Source organism: Dermacentor albipictus, chromosome 2 (assembly GCF_038994185.2).
Source record: "Dermacentor albipictus isolate Rhodes 1998 colony chromosome 2, USDA_Dalb.pri_finalv2, whole genome shotgun sequence".
Classification (NCBI taxonomy): domain Eukaryota; kingdom Metazoa; phylum Arthropoda; class Arachnida; order Ixodida; family Ixodidae; genus Dermacentor; species Dermacentor albipictus.
The window spans coordinates 178,245,409-178,263,847 of NC_091822.1; the positions used below are offsets into that span (position 1 = coordinate 178,245,409).

At 45.4% G+C, this 18,439-nt stretch overlaps 1 protein-coding gene across 1 annotated transcript in view; it reads left to right on the forward strand.

Annotated features, from left to right (window-relative positions):
* LOC139055817 (uncharacterized) overlaps positions 1–18,439 on the forward strand; it is a 122,693-nt gene that overhangs the window by 55,563 nt on the left and 48,691 nt on the right. Inside the window, exons 5-8 of the mRNA XM_070533362.1 lie at positions 935–1,049; positions 1,935–2,082; positions 2,983–3,098; positions 7,052–7,231. Of these exons, the coding sequence (XP_070389463.1) occupies positions 935–1,049; positions 1,935–2,082; positions 2,983–3,098; positions 7,052–7,231 (559 nt within the window). The remainder of the gene's footprint in view (positions 1–934; positions 1,050–1,934; positions 2,083–2,982; positions 3,099–7,051; positions 7,232–18,439) is intronic.

The following is an 18,439-nucleotide window of genomic DNA, read 5'->3' on the forward strand; positions in this document are numbered from 1 at the left end:
AACCAGAAAACTAATAACCTGGAAAGTTGTATCACATTTTTCCACTATTGAGAAAACATTGACCAATCTACCAGGCAATTTAAAGCTACCTCGTCATTTTTTCAGGGTTAGGCTCAATGCTTATCAGCACCCTCTCGTATATTGTGATAATCGCAGCACCTCAGTTGAAGCTCCCTAGCAGCCCCCACTATCCCTGAGATCCTGACTGCGAATTTCTTGCAGTGACTTTGCATCAAGCGGCCGCATTCGATCGAGGGTGGAAGGTCTAGGACAAGGTGCTCTCATCTTTTCCTGGCCTAGTGCGTGAATTCACGTGCGTGCGCGACCACAAATCAGATCCTTGCTCTCTTCCGCAGCGGCGCTTTCTGTCTCCGGTCTTTACTCTTCTTCTCGTTCGTGTTACCCTCTCCCGTTTTTACCCGGAATCGGCCGACCCCCATTCAGAGCGGACAAATTAGCTAAAGAATGTTGTCGCTTTAATACATTTGTTAGGCTAGCGCATCCAGAGCTAGTTGCACTTCGCTACCCGTGGGAGAAATTTGCTGGCTCATTACCAAGAACTGAAAAATGCATCTAGAACTACAAAGTGCCTCTGAGTCCGCGCATTTTTGCGCTGTAAGACCTCTGACTTGGCACGCGAACTATCTCTCAGCGATAGCATGCCTGTAAGACAGTATCCTAAAGGCTTAGCCTGCAAATTGAAGAATCTGTGAAGATGGTGGAGCATTGTTTTGTCTGAGATGTTGACACGCCATGGTGTTTTTGTCAGATGAGCACATAAGCGTCAAAACCAGTCTTTCTCTCGCTTAAGCATCACGTTCGCATTTAGGATATCGGATTCATCATGTGGCGAAGTCGTGACAACTGATTTGAGCGAAAGGTTAACCTTTTCTCTCTCTCTTTTTTTTTTTTTGCCTGGTGTTGTGGCTCGCAGGGACCAATCTCGTTGGGCAGCCGCCAACTGGGCCTGCCAGCGCCGCTCCCAGCCCAGCGTCACGGTGTCATGACGAGAGCTCGATCGCACGAAGGAGCGTCGACGCGGCGGAGTGGTGGGTCTGCTCGTTTTGCGTAAAGCAAAACAAACCCTCGGTAGCGAAAGTTCATTTGCGAAAGTGTGACTGGTTGGGGAAGCATCCTTTGGACAATAAAAAAAAAGTACTTCTTGGTGTGCACAACGGAGAAGGAAGAGGGCGACAGGACAAAGCACGCATTGACACGTTTATGGCTCAGATGACGGGAATAGAAGCACAATCTGAGGGAAAGTGCTCGAGGAGGGGGGAAAATAGCAGGTGCAACGACCGCGAAGGCACATGTAACGATTCATATTCTTGTACATGTTCCTACCCAGTTCGTTTGCCCCCCTCTTTTTCCCCTCCCCTACATTTCTCTGCGTGAATGTTATCGCTTTTGCTTGTTGCCTTCTATCAGTGCTTATAACTACCACTCTTGCGCTAGACGCCCTCATATCAGATCGTGATGACGTCACAGGTGTCTTGCACCCCGACGTATGTCTTTTATTAGCATGTGGGTTATTCCACAGCAAACGGATCACACTCAGCTCGACCATCGGCGGTTTCCATTAAAAGAAGTCAATTGATTTCATTATCGCAACAGTTGTTGCCGCCATGTGCTTTGGACTAACACCCGCCGTGGTTGCTTAGTCGCTATGGTGGTGCGCTGCGAAGCACGAGTTTGCGGAATCGAATCTCGGCCACGGCGGCCGCATTTCGATGGGCGCGCATGGCTAAAGCACCCGTGTACCATGCATTGGGTGCACGTTAAAAGAACCCTTGGTGGTTGAAGTTATTCCGGAGTCCTTCACCACGGCTTGCCTAAATATAAACATATAAAACTGCGCTGGCGGTGAGTCAATGAGCGCGGAGGGCTAATCGGAAGAAGCAACATCGCGTGCTCGCTTTGTTGAAACAATGCAGGAGTACCGCAATACGCTTTGGCGTCGGCTCCAGCCGCGAGCGAGTCCTGCTGTCCGACGCGCTGTCGCCATTGTCGGCCCTCGCCAGCTTCTGCGCGCGAAGTCGTTCTTGCAGTTCCCAAGCTGCGCAAGACTCGCTGCGCGAACAGGTAGGTCGCTGTGCATGCCTGTGCGCACCTGTACACGTGCTTCGAGCGCAATCTACACGCGCCAGTGAGCGGGCAGTGCTTTTTGTATTTGCCATTGGTTGTCGCATCTGCTGATACCTGAGCGAACGGCGGTCAACAGTGGGGTTGTTGGAGCACCGAAGCGATTGCGAACGCAATCACAGCAGTGGGCTTGCACGCCCCTGGAGACCTCCTGTTCCGGGTCCTTGCAGTCTGCAATACTAGTAAAGCGCGTTTTGAAGTTGGATCAATCTACGGGACATCGTTACGCGTTAGGGTAGAAGTAATGTGGCAGAGGCCTCAAGTGCAAATGATTCACTTTCTGTGTAACTTGCAACGAAATTTATTAGTTAAATTGTGATTACTTGTAGACGAAAAGTGTCGAATATATGTTGGCCTGTGTTCTGACGCACTACAACGAGTCAGCGACTCGCCATTCGCTTGCTTGCCAGCTGGCAATTTCTTCAGGCAAAACCGAAATGTTTCTAGGTTCTCCTTATAAACACCAAATTGACCTATGGGTGGGGGAGGCAGCTGTTGCGGACCAAGCCGCACCGATACCGCTCGTCGAAGCTAATGCAGATAATAAAAAAAAGTTTTGTTTTAGCAACATCATAGTTGAGCTTCCAGTATCGCTCGTGTTCATTTGAATATATTAATTAGTAGTGCTTATTATACAACTTTCTGATCAATTAAATTTATGTCTGATATGTCAACACATGATTCGTGCAGCGCTTTTCACGGCACAAGTATCAAATATTGGCCTACCTCTGGCAAAGGAATTTCTTTTCGTGCTCGAAGGAACGTTTTTTCGCAGTTTCTTTATAAAGGTTTTTCCGTAGCAGGTATGCCGTTCAAAGTAATTTTTTTTTCACGACGCAGCGTGAGCAAGCGCCCGCCGCACGCGACGACCCGGGACCCGCCACTGTGCAGCAGCAGCTGCTCAAGCACTGCCAGCAGGAGTCGCCGGTGACGTTCGAGGTGGCGCTGCGACTCACGTGAGTTGTCCACGCGGAGGCTACACTTCCTCCTTCGCCCCCTACTTCCCGCGGGCTCAGTGCGAGCTTTTCGTGTTCCATCCACTTGTCTGAGCGCACGCGCTTGAGGGAAAGGGAACAGCCAAAGGAAGAGCCGTACATAGGCAACACCAAAACGGTCTGTTCACTCCGATCCATGACGTCATGTTACTGGCCCCGAAATTTCCACTGCCAAGGCTGGCGTGACAAAAGCGGTGACGTCAAAATCATTGCGGCATACTCGGGAGCATACCCATTACATTCTATGGCAGTCGGGACAATAGCATGACTTCATGGATGGGAGTGAACAGGCCTTGCGTTATCTAGGTTGTGTTAACCCAGGGAAAACACGTGGAAGGCGGGAGATGGAAGTTCAAGACGATGAGCAAAACGAGATCAAGGCGAAAGCACGAGCCAACGTTGCGAGAGACAAACGTTGGCTCCTGCTTTCACCTTGTTCTCGATTTGCTCATTGTGTAAGTGGTGTTGATATAGGTCGGTTCATAGGCTCGCGTGCAGCACCGCTTAAAAGCGGCTATATTTTGGGCAGTTTGTTTCCCACAAACTGCTGAGATGCCGACGGGAAGCCGAACAATGAGTTAGTGGTAAGAGGGAAAATAGAGGAATTCCGGATCAAGCTGCAGAACAGATATTCGGCTTTAACTCAGGAAGAGGACCTTAGTGTTGAAGATACGAACGATAATCCTATGGGCATCATTAAGGAGCGTGCAATAGAAGTCGGTGGTAACTTCGTTAGACAGCATGCCGGTAAGCTATAGCAGGAGCCGAAATCTCTGATCAAGAAACGCCATTGTATGAAAGCCTCTAACTCTACAGCTAGAATAGAACTGGCAGAACTTTCCAAGTTAATCAACAAGCGTAAGACAGCCGACATAAGGAAGTATAATATGGATAGAATTGAACATGCTCTCAGGAACGGAAGAAGCCTAAATGCAGTGAAGAAGAAACTAGGAATAGGCAAGAATCAGATGAATGCATTAAGAAACAAAGCCGGCTATATTACTAATATGGATGAGATCGTTCAAGTGGCTGAGGAGTTCTGTAGAGATTTGTACAGTACCAGTTGCACCCACGACAATAATGCAAGAGAGAATAGTCTAGGGAAATTGGAAGTCCCACAAATAACACCGGAAGAAGTAAAGAAAGCTTTGAGAGCTATGCAAATGGGAAAGGCAGCTGGAGAGGATCAGATAACAGATTTGTTGAAGGATGCTGGGCAGATTTTTCTAGAAAAACTTGCCACCCTCTATACGCAATGCCAGATGACTTCAAGCGTACCGGAATCTTGGAAAAACGCTACCTTATTACTAATCCATAAGAAAGGGGACGCCAAAGGCTTGAAAAATTATAGACGGATCAACTTACTGTGCGTTGCCTACAAAGTATTTACTAAGGTAATCGCAAATAGAATCAGGAACACCTTATACTTCTGCTATGCAAAGGACCAGGCAGGATTCCGTAAAGGCTACTCAAAAGTAAACCATATTCACACTATCAATAACGTGGTAGCAAAATGCACGGAATATAACAAAGCCTTACACATAGCTTTCATTGATTACGAGAAAGTTTTTGATTCTGTCGAAGCCTTAGCAGTCATGGAAGCATTACGGAATCAGGGTGTAGACTAGCCGTATGTAAAAATACTGAGATATCTATAGCGGCTCCACAGCCACCGTAGTCCTTTATAAAGAAAGCAACAAAATCCCAATAAAGAAAGGCGTCAGGCAGCGACATACGATCTCTCCAATGCTATTCACGGCGTGTGTCCAGGAGGTATTGAAAGACCTCGATTGGAAAGAATTGGGGTAAAAGTTAATGGAGAATACCTTAGTAAATTTCGAATAACTGATATTTCCTTGCTTAGTAACTCAGGGGACCATTTGCAATGCATGCTCACTGACCTAGAGAGGCAAAGCAGATAGTGGGGTCTAAAAATTAATCTTCAGAAAACTAAAGTAATGTTGAGTAGTCTTGGAAGAGAATAGCGCTTTACGATAGGTAGCAAGGCACTGGTAGTGACCGCAGATCCGGATCGTGACACTGAAATAATCAGAAGAATAAGAATGGGCTGGGGTGCGTTTGGCAGGCATTCTCAGATCATGAACAGTAGGTTGCCGTTATCCCTCAAGAGAAAAGTGTATACCAGCTGTGTCTTACCAGTAGTCACGTACGGGGCAGAAACCTGTGGGCTTACGAGAAGGGTTCTGCTTAAATTGAGGATGACGCAACGAGCGAAGGAAGGAAGAATGATGGATGTAACGTTGAGGGATAAGAAAAGAGCAGATTGGGTGAGGGAACAAACGCGAGTTAATGACATCTTAGTTGAATTCAAGAGAAAGAAATGGGCATGGGCAGGACATGTAAGGAGGAGGGAAAATAACCGGTGATAAATAAGGGTTACGAACTGGATCCCAAGGGAAGGGAAGCGTAGGAGGGGACGGCAGAAAGTTAGGTGGGCGTATGAGATTAAGAAATTTGCAGGGACAACATGGCCAATTTTAGTACATGACCGGAGTATTTGAAGTATGGGAGAGGTCTTTGCCCTGCAATGGGCGTAACCAGGCTGCTGCTGCTGCTGCTGCTGCTGCTGCTGCTGCTGCTGCTGCTGCTGCTGCTGCTGCTGCTGCTGATGATGATGATGACGATGATGTTTCCCACGAAAGTGTCTGTCGTTGGCAGATAATACGAAGTATGCTGGCCTCGCGGATCGCACTTGACGGGATCAAAGCGTCCGCTGTCCAGCTAGATAACGGGTCGAACGCAGTTGAACATTTAAAACAAACTTTAATTACACTAAGAAGGTCAAAAAAGCAAGTCAGAAATATACACAAAACGTTCAGTTTTAGCCCCGTAAAAAAGTGGTCCGGTCTCTAGGGCATGGTGGGGCGAGTCTGCCCGTCCCGCGCTTTTCCAACTGTGGTTTCTCTCCCCGTCGCCGCCCCCAGGCACGGGAAACAACAGCCGACCACCCCGAAGCGTCGTCACTGGGTTTCTTTCAGGAACCGAACGGAGGGAGCGGGGTCCTTTCTCTCGCGCACAGCTTGGAGTCCGCGGGGGGCCAGTGAAAGAGAAAGCCATAAAAGTAAGGGAGGCCCGCTTCCCTCTTGAAAGAAAAGTCTGGCCGTGCATTCGCGACGCGCACAGAACACGAAGCCTGGCGATATTGGCGTCAGTTGGTTCGTCCGGTCCGTTCGCACCGATCAAGTGGTCGAGTGAGTCCGGCATTTAAACGTGTCTCACTGCGTGTCCATACACATTTCAGAGTAGTCGCTGGTGCTCGCCGACAATCGAAAAATGTGTATACACTATTCGCGGCGCGCGTAATCTGATGATCGGACGCGCGCATCCTTTGCAATGGAATAGGCGACAGCGTTCAAGAAAATTCCATTATATGTACTGTTTCCGCGTTTTCGCGCCGAGCGGCAATCTGATAGCAGTGATAATCTGGTGAACACCGGCAGAAATCAAAATACCGACTCGCGAAAATACCGCATGCCATTAGAGCAGTAAATAGTAACATTTTCATTTTGAAATAAGTATCCCTTGTGTGTTCGGCCATTCTTTCGACCCGTCGCTCCTCTTGAATGGGCGTATTTCGACGGTACTCTCCGCATGTTCGCCCGAGTTGATTCGGTTACGCCGTACGCGACTGTCTACTCGATTAAGAAATGTGTCCGTGAACCGGGTGCGAAGCCTCTGCCAAGGAGGGCTTTTTTATTTCGGAGATTCCCCGGTGTCTGCACCGGCTGCTTCTCGCCGGCCGAAGTGAAGCCAGAGCTTGCCCCAACTTGAGCCTCGAAAGTGAGCCGCGCAAAGTGGGTAGTCCCCTCACAGCTTTCATCGCCATTGCTCCGTTATAATGTAAATGGTGGGCTGCTATAGAGTTCACCCTCTCCTCCGTTTTCGCCGTGCAGCGACGACTGCCGCCGATGTCTCAAGCTGGGCGAAGGCTGCACGGCGGACGTGTACCGCATCCGGAGGCCCAGCGGTCACGAGAGCGCCGTCAAGGTGATCCCCGTGGGCGGCAGCCGCAACGAGGACGGCGAGCTGCCCATGTCGCTGAGCAGCGTCATCCTCGAATGCGTCATGACCAGGTTCGGCGGTGACCGCGCACGTGTTCCTTTGTTTTTCTACGCACCATACGGATTTCTTTTGTGTTTGGACATTGCCTCCGGATGATGGCACGATTCTCTCCCTCGAGCGGGAACGGTCGAGAGGCTTGGGCGAGAAATCGAACAACATGGTCGAATTATGGAATAATAATTACCTTCTTTCAATTGCCTCACGACGCAAATTGCTATTTACGAATTGCAGCCGGTCAGTTCTCATGACGTCTTATCATTTGGAACGACTTCGCCGGATGAGACCAATTTCGAGATAATCGTATCCCAATTACTTTGACCAGTTACTTTCGTGTTTCGATGCATAAAGCGTGGTCATGTTAAAGAATACTGCAACAACGTCGCACGTTTACAGAGAGTTTGACGGCGCACATCTCCCATCTGGTGCCATCCTTACGAATCGGCCCAAGGCTATTTATTACCGAAACCTACGAGAGATGTAAAATTAGGAACGCATAATAATCGGCTGCTCAACGGCTAAAATATCCGAAAGGTTAAAATGCGTTGCAAGAAAACGTAGGCCGGGTATTCTCAAATGCTTTTTTAAATTTTATATTTCGCAAGAATATTTTCCTTTTAATTGCCGTCGGCCTTAGCTAGTATTTCTGCATCACGATTGGTTTTAGCGTTCTCTGACAAATCATTTTAGCTTACAAAGTGCTTTGTGAATAAGGGCACATGTTGCAGTACGTGGTACGAACACGTACTACGTCGTAGCAGTTTGACGCCGCAGTGACAGGGAGCAAGGGTCACGTATTTGCTTGTTTATTCCTTCCATTGGCCCGCTTCGTTGTTTAATGAGTAAAATTTAAGGCGCACAGTTTCTTTTTTCTTTTTTAAACTGTATGCAAGGAGATGTTGGCGCCGGTTAGATTGCTCTAGTTACGCCTCTTAGTTCGTAGACGGGCTCAAAAAAAAAAAGCGACAGACGAAGAATAGAGAAGGCTATTGTGAGAACATTTCAAAAGTTGATACACGCGTCAAAACAATTGTCTGAACAGCTCACAAGCATTCTAGATGTTCATTTTCATGTACGCATGGCCGCCCTTATTGGTAGAAAACGCAGCGCAAGCACGCACACAACCATCCCGTTAACACATTGATATCAGTGAATACGGGAAACACGTATATATATGACAATGGTAAGAAAATGAATGACTTCGACAAATGCAGCGTCGTAATCAGTTACAATACTATAATTGAGTAACTTGCCGATTCTACGAGAAACTGAGCTAATGCGTGCGCTGCACTGTGTTGCAGTTGTTCTGATGGCCATGCACGCTATTTGGTATCGCAGGCTGTTTCAACCCGTAAGCAAGCAAAATGATGCGCTGACATCAGGAACCGTTACAATGTGTTTGTTTTGTTTTTTTATTACTTTTTGCCCTAAAGCCATTCGCACAGAAGCTGCGAGCCAATCGTGATGTCGGACGTAAAATATTAGCAGAGGAGGTCGGTCAATGGCAAATAGCGCTTACGAGTGGATACCACGACACCTCTGAGGCGTCATCGCCGCCTATGGAAAATTGACAACGTTGTGAAATCATGCATACAGTTGTGAAAATTATAGTCTCCGAAAATAACAGCAGCACGTTGGCTCGTGCTCAGTGCCTTCAAGACCGGAGTCTGTCGGTGGTCACCCCAACCCAATTCGCAAGGGGGAAACTGCAATTCGAACTTCATGGCAGCGCGCACCGCACAGCTGCACCTGATTTTATGTTCTCGCGCATGTGTCAGCGTTGGCGCAGCTGTCTGTAGTGACACCCTCGCGTGCATTTCTTGTTCAAGCTTTGTTGAAGGGTTTAAGAAATAAAGGCCAGTACGGTGCCGCTAATTTCTCCTTTTAGCATCCTGCTGCTTGCGGAGCACAGTGGCGCCTGCAACTCAGTTCTACTTCTTAACGCGATGCCGGACACCGATTGCAAAACCTTGCTTCTACCTGCGGCAGCAAGCATCGGAACAGTTCGAGATAATACAACGCCGCAGAGATCCATTTTGCGCGAGTCATCTAAAGGCGTCAGAGAAGGCGATACGCGATAACCCCCCGAAAGAACGAACGCGAAGCGCGACGGACGCGCGTGCCAGCCCGGCCACAGCCGCTGCGTATAACAATGGCCCAGATGCGACGGAGCAGAGAAAACGACGCTGCAGTGGACGTTTGGTCTACGAGCACCATAACCACGTCAAGCGAAGCTACACGTCAGGCCAGCAGATACGATGGGACGCGCATGCGCACCGCTGCTCTAGCGGCCCCCTCGACAGCAGGCACCGCGTCGCTACACGGCGCGTCGATGCAGTTCGGCACGCGCTCCCGTGGTCCGTATACTTTTGCTCACGGGTGTACATTCCTAGTGCTGATTTCGTCTGCATCCCTATATTGCACAGACCCCTCTGTTTCTTCAACCTTTTTCTTAACCGATGATTCTTCACTTTGCTCGAACCTGTGATCTCATGCACAGGACCACATCGCCGAAAGTCAGACCAGAAACCATCACCCATCTCCAAATCCCTCTCACCACTTCGTACCTATTCTAGTTCCACGGCGCCCTGTTTTTCATAGCAGCTGCATTCCTGCTATATTTAGTGGTTACGTATTTTATGTTCCTTGAGGTACTAATCCCCATTCACTCTAAAAACAGATAGTTCCAGGCACTCTCTTTGAGGGAGTATCTGCTTGTCTCATATTTCACTCTGGTTTCGAGAGTAGATCGACCCTCTTTGAGAGAGAGTAGGTCAACTCCTCCCAACAGAGTTTTGATACTTCACCACAAGGGAGTGCTTGTACATTTCAGCAGAGTGCTAATACTCTCCCCACAGGGGTAATAGTACTCCCCCAGACGGAGTACCTTTATTACTCAAAACCGAGTGTTTTTACTCCCCCAAACAGATTACTTGTACTCCTTCACAACAGTGCTAGTACTCTTCCCAATAGTGTGAAAGCACGATGTAGATCCATGGTCACGTTTGAAGGAATTCGCAGTACTTGCATGTGGGGAATATTTGGTTCCTTCATAAGCAAATCCTGCACTTATGCTTGGTGAATGGGATGTAATCTGTAGTTCCCGAGGTACTCAAATGAAACATTTTCTCTCTTAAAAGGGGGAAATCTTTATCGATCAGTCACAAGAGAAACTGAATAATAATTTGAGAAACATACTGACAAACACATAAAATCAAATTAAAATGATGCCCATGACTTTAGAGCAGATCTTGTAATAAAACATAAGTATATTCTCTAAAGTTTCGTCATATTAGAGTGTAGAAATATTCCTTAATTTCAATTGGCTCCTTGACAAAAATAAATTATACAAGGGAAAGTTAAACATACAACAAACTTGTGCAAACTCACAAAATATTGACACTGTGATCGACGAGAAATATGCAAGATTGCGAGTCGGCCTAGTTGGAACAAATTCATCTTGAAACTTAGTGTGCGCAACAAACAGGGACGAAGAATAGAAGAAACACAAGGACGAGCGCTTTCTAACAACTGGTTTTATTTTTGAAGAACCACCTGCTTATATACCCACAGATCTGCGCGATCTAGTCAAACAGAGCACACCTATAGCGCATATAATACACACAGATCTGCGCGATCAAGTCAAGAGAGCACATTTACAGTGCATATACCACTTGTGATAAAAAACAAAGACGTGGACCAAAGCCACCCGGTCAACATAAGAACAGCAAGGTGCATGAAACATCCGCTTATGATAATATGCGTTAAAGATGTGATGATAGAAGTGAATTTTCTTTATCCAACAACGAAACCGATGGATGGCTGATGCATTTTTCTTTTTGTTTTCCAATCCAGTGTGCTTCTACAATTTCTCTCGCGGTTTGATTCCTGTTCCTATACAAAATGTTGGTGCTACTCAGACAAGGGGAGCAATCATGTTCTTGGCAATGCATTGCCAAATGCGTGCTAGGGCGACCTTTCAGACTGGACAAGTGTTCCCTTAACCTGGTGTTAATGCATCTCGCAGTCTGCCCTACGTACACATGACCACACGTCATAGGGATCTGATATACAACGTTCATCGCGCAATCAACAAACTGGTTCTTGCGCGGATGTTTGACACTACATTCTTTCTTTGCATCATCCTTTCTTTCGAACTTATTTTTAACCTTAGAGCACACACTACCTATTTTGTTTTTCGCTGAAAATACCACTTTCACTGCGTAACTACCAGCCACCTTCTTAAGTCTGTGTGAAAGGCCGTGCACATACGGAATCACTGAAATCTTGGAAGCTACTTCCTTTTGCCTTTGATTCTTTTTGCATTGTCCTTTATCCTGTTTAAGTTTTTTCATTAGCCTTTCGCACGACGCCAACATCACAGCGAGCGGGTACCCAGCCTTTCTCAACCTATCAACTTGCTCAAAAAATGCACTCTTTACGGTGTGGTGACATGAATTCAACAACGCTGACCGGAAACACGAAAAGACTATGCCATTCTTCACAAGCCTGGAATGGTTTGAGGCATAATTCATTAGCGGTTTTCCAGCTCGGGGTGAAAATGACCAACATACATGTTCCGGTAGGAATTCTAACTTAACATCAAGAAATTGTAGCTTATCCACCGGTACTTCAGAAGTGAACGTTAAACCCTTGCCCTGAGAATTGAAGGCTTTTACTACCCTATTCCTAAAGGCACCCTTGTCTACATGACAGCCTAAAATCAAGTAGTCATCGACATATCTGTATACTTTATTTACTACACCTTCTAAATCTTTGGCCAACTCTCTGTCTATGCTTCCTAAAAAAATGCTACTTAGGATGGGAGCTACCTTTGACCCGATGCACACACCCTTTGCCTGTATATACGTTTCACCACAGAATCCTACATGTGTGTTCGCTAAATAAAAATGCAGAAGTTCAAGAAAGGATTCAACAGCCATGCCGCACGTGTTGCGGAAAGACACCTCATCATTCTCATTAGTTATGCAATCTTTAACACTGCACATTAGGGGCCCATGCGGTAAGGAGTAGTAGAGATCTTGAACATCTATGCTGAATCCCCAGCTGCAGCTTGTCTTATCTGATGCCAGAAAATTCACAAGGCCTTCCGAGTTTTTCAATAAGTACGGATCCTGTACTTCTAAGGAATTCAACATATTTTGCAGGAACTCGGCACTCGGGGGGTGCAACGGTGGAAGCACGGCATCAGCAGGTACTCAAGTTGGGGCCGAAATTCTGCGTGGAACCAAGGATCGACATCGTCGACAGGTTAGCACTTACAAGGGACATTGCCAGGAGTGTACCAGAGAAAGAAAAAGAACGATGTGTGGTGGAATGTGTGGATGTGGTGGCCAAAGCTTCGGTAAGCGATGGATCCAGACCCAATGTTGATAGGATTGCTAAGTATTTGGTTGAGAATAATCTGCGTGTTGTTCAAGCAGACAAGGAAGGTTTTCTGGTTGTTTTACCAAATGACTGTTACTTAGAAAAGGCTTTCCTAGCGGTGAATAAGTGCTTTAAGAAATGTGACGCGAGTGTAGAAAACGTAAAAAAGAAGGCGGTGGAGTTAGTGAAGAAGTGTGACCAAGAAAAGCTTGCGTCACATGTAAAGAACTCAAAAGGAATGAAATTGGAGATATTTTTTACAGCAAAAACCCACAAACAAGGAATTCCGTTTAGGCCAATTGTGTCCGAGAGAGGGTGTTGGCAAGTTATGGTCGCCGAGTTCCTGCAAAATATGTTGAATTCCTTAGAAGTACAGGATCCGTACTTATTGAAAAACTCGGAAGGCCTTGTGAATTTTCTGGCATCAGATAAGACAAGCTGCAGCTGGGGATTCAGCATAGATGTTCAAGATCTCTACTACTCCTTACCGCATGGGCCCCTAATGTGCAGTGTTAAAGATTGCATAACTAATGAGAATGATGAGGTGTCTTTCCGCAACACGTGCGGCATGGCTGTTGAATCCTTTCTTGAACTTCTGCATTTTTATTTAGCGAACACACATGTAGGATTCTGTGGTGAAACGTATATACAGGCAAAGGGTGTGTGCATCGGGTCAAAGGTAGCTCCCATCCTAAGTAGCATTTTTTTGGGAAGCATAGACAGAGTTGGCCAAAGATTTAGAAGGTGTAGTAAATAAAGTATACAGATATGTCGATGACTACTTGATTTTAGGCTGTCATGTAGACAAGGGTGCCTTTAGGAATAGGGTAGTAAAAGCCTTCAATTCTCAGGGCAAGGGTTTAACGTTCACTTCTGAAGTACCGGTGGATAACAAGCTACAATTTCTTGATGTTAAGTTAGAATTCCTACCGGAACATGTATGTTGGTCATTTTCACCCCGAGCTGGAAAACCGCTAATGAATTATGCCTCAAACCATTCCAGGCTTGTGAAGAATGGCATAGTCTTTTCGTGTTTCCGGTCAGCGTTGTTGAATTCATGTCACCACACCGTAAAGAGTGCATTTTTTGAGCAAGTTGATAGGTTGAGAAAGGCTGGGTACCCGCTCGCTGTGATGTTGGCGTCGTGCGAAAGGCTAATGAAAAAACTTAAACAGGATAAAGGACAATGCAAAAAGAATCAAAGGCAAAAGGAAGTAGCTTCCAAGATTTCAGTGATTCCGTATGTGCACGGCCTTTCACACAGACTTAAGAAGGTGGCTGGTAGTTACGCAGTGAAAGTGGTATTTTCAGCGAAAAACAAAATAGGTAGTGTGTGCTCTAAGGTTAAAAATAAGTTCGAAAGAAAAGATGATGCAAAGAAAGAATGTAGTGTCAAACATCCGCGCAAGAACCAGTGTGTTGATTGCGCGATGAACGTTGTATATCAGATCCCTATGACGTGTGGTCATGTGTACGTAGGGCAGACTGCGAGATGCATTAACACCAGGTTAAGGGAACACTTGTCCAGTCTGAAAGGTCGCCCTAGCACGCATTTGGCAATGCATTGCCAAGAACATGATTGCTCCCCTTGTCTGAGTAGCACCAACATTTTGTATAGGAACAGGAATCAAACCGCGAGAGAAATTATAGAAGCACACTGGATTGGAAAACAAAAAGAAAAATGCATCAGCCATCCATCGGTTTCGTTGTTGGATAAAGAAAATTCACTTCTATCATCACATCTTTAACGCATATTATCATAAGCGGATGTTTCATGCACCTTGCTGTTCTTATGTTGACCGGGTGGCTTTGGTCCACGTCTTTGTTTTTTTTTATCACAAGTGGTATATGCACTGTAAATGTGCTCTCTTGACTTGATCGCGCAGATCTGTGTGTATTATATGCGCTATAGGTGTGCTCTGTTTGACTAGATCGCGCAGATCTGTGGGTATATAAGCAGGTGGTTCTTCAAAAATAAAACCAGTTGTTAGAAAGCGCTCGTCCTTGTGTTTCTTCTATTCTTCGTCCCTGTTTGTTGCGCACAATAAGTTTCAAGAGAAATATGCACCATATTACTCGCCAGTAAAAACGCATTTCTGGCACAAAACGCATGCACTTATATGGTAGAGTTTACCAGATGAGCAGCTAAGCATGGGGCTGGTAATGTAGGTAAATTGTGCAAGAAACTTCTTTTGTTTGCCATATTCTAAGACAGCAGCTCATTCGATAACCTGCTGTACAGTGTATGGATGTTCCTGACCGACAGTACAGTGCATTTAGAAATATGTTGCATATTCTCATGTTAGGCTGCAGGTCTAGCTTGCTTTGCTTATATTTCACATAAAGTTATTCATGTATGGGCTGCACACTATTGTTTCTAAGTGTGTCTTGTGGTTCTGCAGCAATATCCTGCCCGGTCACAAACTGGTACAGGGGCATAATATATTTCATATTCGGTTGGCCTCCTCACGAATGTAGTTTCGTGGTGCTGTTGGGATTTATCCGTTGCACTTTCTCACAAATAGTAAATTTACAATATTATCTAGTTTGTAGGAAATTAGCATAAAACTGCAAGGAGCATTAGCATTAAAATCTTGTGCATCAAATTTCCTCTCATGTGGCAGCTTTTCATTCCCATTAGGGTAAGAATGCTATACTTCTGAGGAGCAGTTTTCATAATTACATGGTTAGTTATTGTGACTCAGTGAATATGCAATCTAAAGTATAGCATGGCTTCAGATGTGAACCAAAAATTAGATGTGAGGAATGTGATGCGTCAACGGCGACATAAGCATACTAACAGGCAGGGAAGTGCACGAAAAAAACAAAGAAGCAAAACATAAATTGAGAATGGCACCATCCTGTTTCACATATCCCATCCATGCATGTGCATTTTGCATGTGACAATGCATATACTGGCACATTGAACCAACTACCTAAAAACCAAAGGTTTCTTTAGTGATGTGGTTAACATGCGCTAAAGTAAGAAAAATTATTGCACTTCACAGAATCTTCGTCTCAAAACAAGTACATATGTGTCTAGGAAGATTAATACATCGCCTCACTGTGCACTCTATCTTAAGTCCAGAAGAATGTCTACAGCAGCCATGAAACTAAGGGGCTTTTGCTTAACACTATATGTTCACATCCGCCTAGTTATAAACAAGTATACTACTCAGTTGCTCTCAGTTCATTGCATTGAATGCATCTCTACCTCCACTAGCATGGTTGGTTGGCAAGATTCGAGAAACCCCAATGTTTCATTTTTAACAAAATTTCTCATTCCAAGTGATTCTCCGGCTTCGAAGACGTAAGGTTTGCACCACGGTGTACACAGTTAAAGACCCTAATTGCTCCTTGCTTTCGCTTCGGGAGGCACGAGCGCTTCTAATGAACTGGTTTCGTGAGCATGCACGTAAACGATGACTTCTTAAACACGGGATTCTCTTCCCCCAATGCTTCCCCTTTATGAAACCTACAAGGAAGCCATGATTCTAAAATTAGGTGTAAAAAATAGATAAAAAGGAAGACATGAAAATCTGCCGGCTTCATGTTGACATTCAAAATACAGAATCAGTAGTTTGTATTTGCACCCTTGCATTCACGTGCTTTTAAATGTAAGCTATTAAAGCTGTTACATTTATGTAGCAACCCTACTAAGCATGTGCTGTTGCTTATGATAGTGAACAAAGGCACGGGGCTCATTGCAAGTATGTATAATGTCACTAAGCAAATATGCAATTTCATTCTACCACTATTTTTATAGCATGGGTATATCTGTTGAGAGGCAAGACAAAAAGCAGTCACTTCTCACAACTAATCAACATTTTTAAACATATTTCTAACTTTTCAATGACTGTTGCTCCTATGTGTTTTTCTCCAGAGAGCATACTTGATTTTGACTTTCCCACCGGAGACTTTGCGTAAGTATACGATGTTAAGATGACTGCCTAGAGTACACGAAAATTTTCATCGTGGTCTGACATACTTTATTTTGATTTCGTTGACATTCAGTCGAATGGTACACCCAACATACACACATTATAGTTTTCTCGTCCAAATACCATGGCAATGTATTTTGATTCTTTGGCGTGCGCTCCTCTGCACGACGTGTAGTCGTGCTGGGCTGACTCTGACATCCTTGTGTCCTTGCAACTGCCTTCATGCGTTATATAAAGCGGGTGCCTGAAAAATATAGTGTGCAAAAGTCAACAAGAGGACATGGTGTAAAACATCAAGACAATCAGGAAATAAGGTCACGGCACTAAAAGAATCTTAGCTCTTAGACTTCCTACTGAAATGCATGCGAAACATCTAAACGACTACACAGGTCAACTGCTAAACTAACCTAAATTTTTAGGTCTAAACAAAAAATAAATAACCGACAGTTCATCCTCATTCGGCACCCATGTTACAATACTCCTGCTAATAAATAGAATGTTGGTAATTGTCAGATGTCATAGGTCTGTCATTAGTCTGGTGTATTGCAAACACCACTTGTGACACATGCTAAGCACGTGCCCAGTGTGCACCCTGCACCAACTCTGGTTGTGCCACTGCTCAAGCCGTAATTTGAGAATCATATCTGCAAACATGATGCTCAGTAGGGATGAGAATATGGTCCTCCAGTTCAATGGATACGACTAGATGTGCCTATAAGAAAGGGCAACAAGGCTTGTTGTGGTAAGCGTACCCACATTTCAATAATAACAAGAAAGTTCACTGCGGCCTGCATCTATGCTTACTAAAAGGCATGAACTTATCTTCATTTATGAAGTGCGCAGTGGAGATCATTTTTCAGACTCGACTACTGCCGCAGTGAGACATCTAGCATTTTACTTTCTTTAAGGTTGCAACAGTTAGACTTCAGTTATTAGTTTATTAGGCCATCTCTTTGTTTTGTGCACGACAGACGACTGGTAAAACGGAATTAGAGTAACATTTTATTTTTACACTTTATTTCTCTGCTAAACATATTAGAGTGATAAACAGTTTGATGTGCCATGCAGTAGCAAGATGCACACATAACGCTTGTAATACCAAGAAGGGTGCTTTAGCTGTGCATAGGACATTACTCTGAAACGCCAACTCATATTATTAAATGCACAGGTATGTCCAAAACAATAGGCGTATGCAAAGCGCCCCTGCAATTGTAATTCCACACGGCAGCCGTTATATTCGATGGCGATGCATAACTAGCTGCTCGACAATTCACCGAGTTCGTAGACATACGCATCCTTTCAGTTTCGCACCGTGCACGAAAACCGCAACAGGAGACAAAACCAGACCTATAATCTCTCCATTTCAATACATGAGCAAAAACAGTTCAGTCTTAGCGATACACACTGTGAGAGCAATTTAGTGCGCGACGGCGACGAGCGACGGCTTCGAGCGACAAAACGCGCCGTCGCTTGAACAGATGGCTCGGTTCTGGAAATCTAGAAATCGCCGCTCGTCGCCCGGAAGTGCTATGAGCGTCTAGGCGATAGCGCGAGGCCGGAACTGGATGTACATCGCTAAAATACTACCGATTGTCGCGCGGAACGAGCAAATGATTCAATTTTTATACGTGCAAGGATAAGAGCCTACTGCAAGACCTCCGGAAATATTTCATGCTACTTTTTACAGTAAAATACATCAACTTAAATTACTAAAGCACGCGTTTCGCTAGTTTCGACGCGTATTTCCAGCCCTCATACCGGCAACACCGGGGAGGCGTCGCTTGACATCGTCGCTCGCACGGAGTACGACTTGTAGGCGACGAGCGAGAGCGACAGCCTTCTCCATCGCATCGCCTGTAGCTGTCGCGCGCAAGATCGCTTATATGGGGTTTA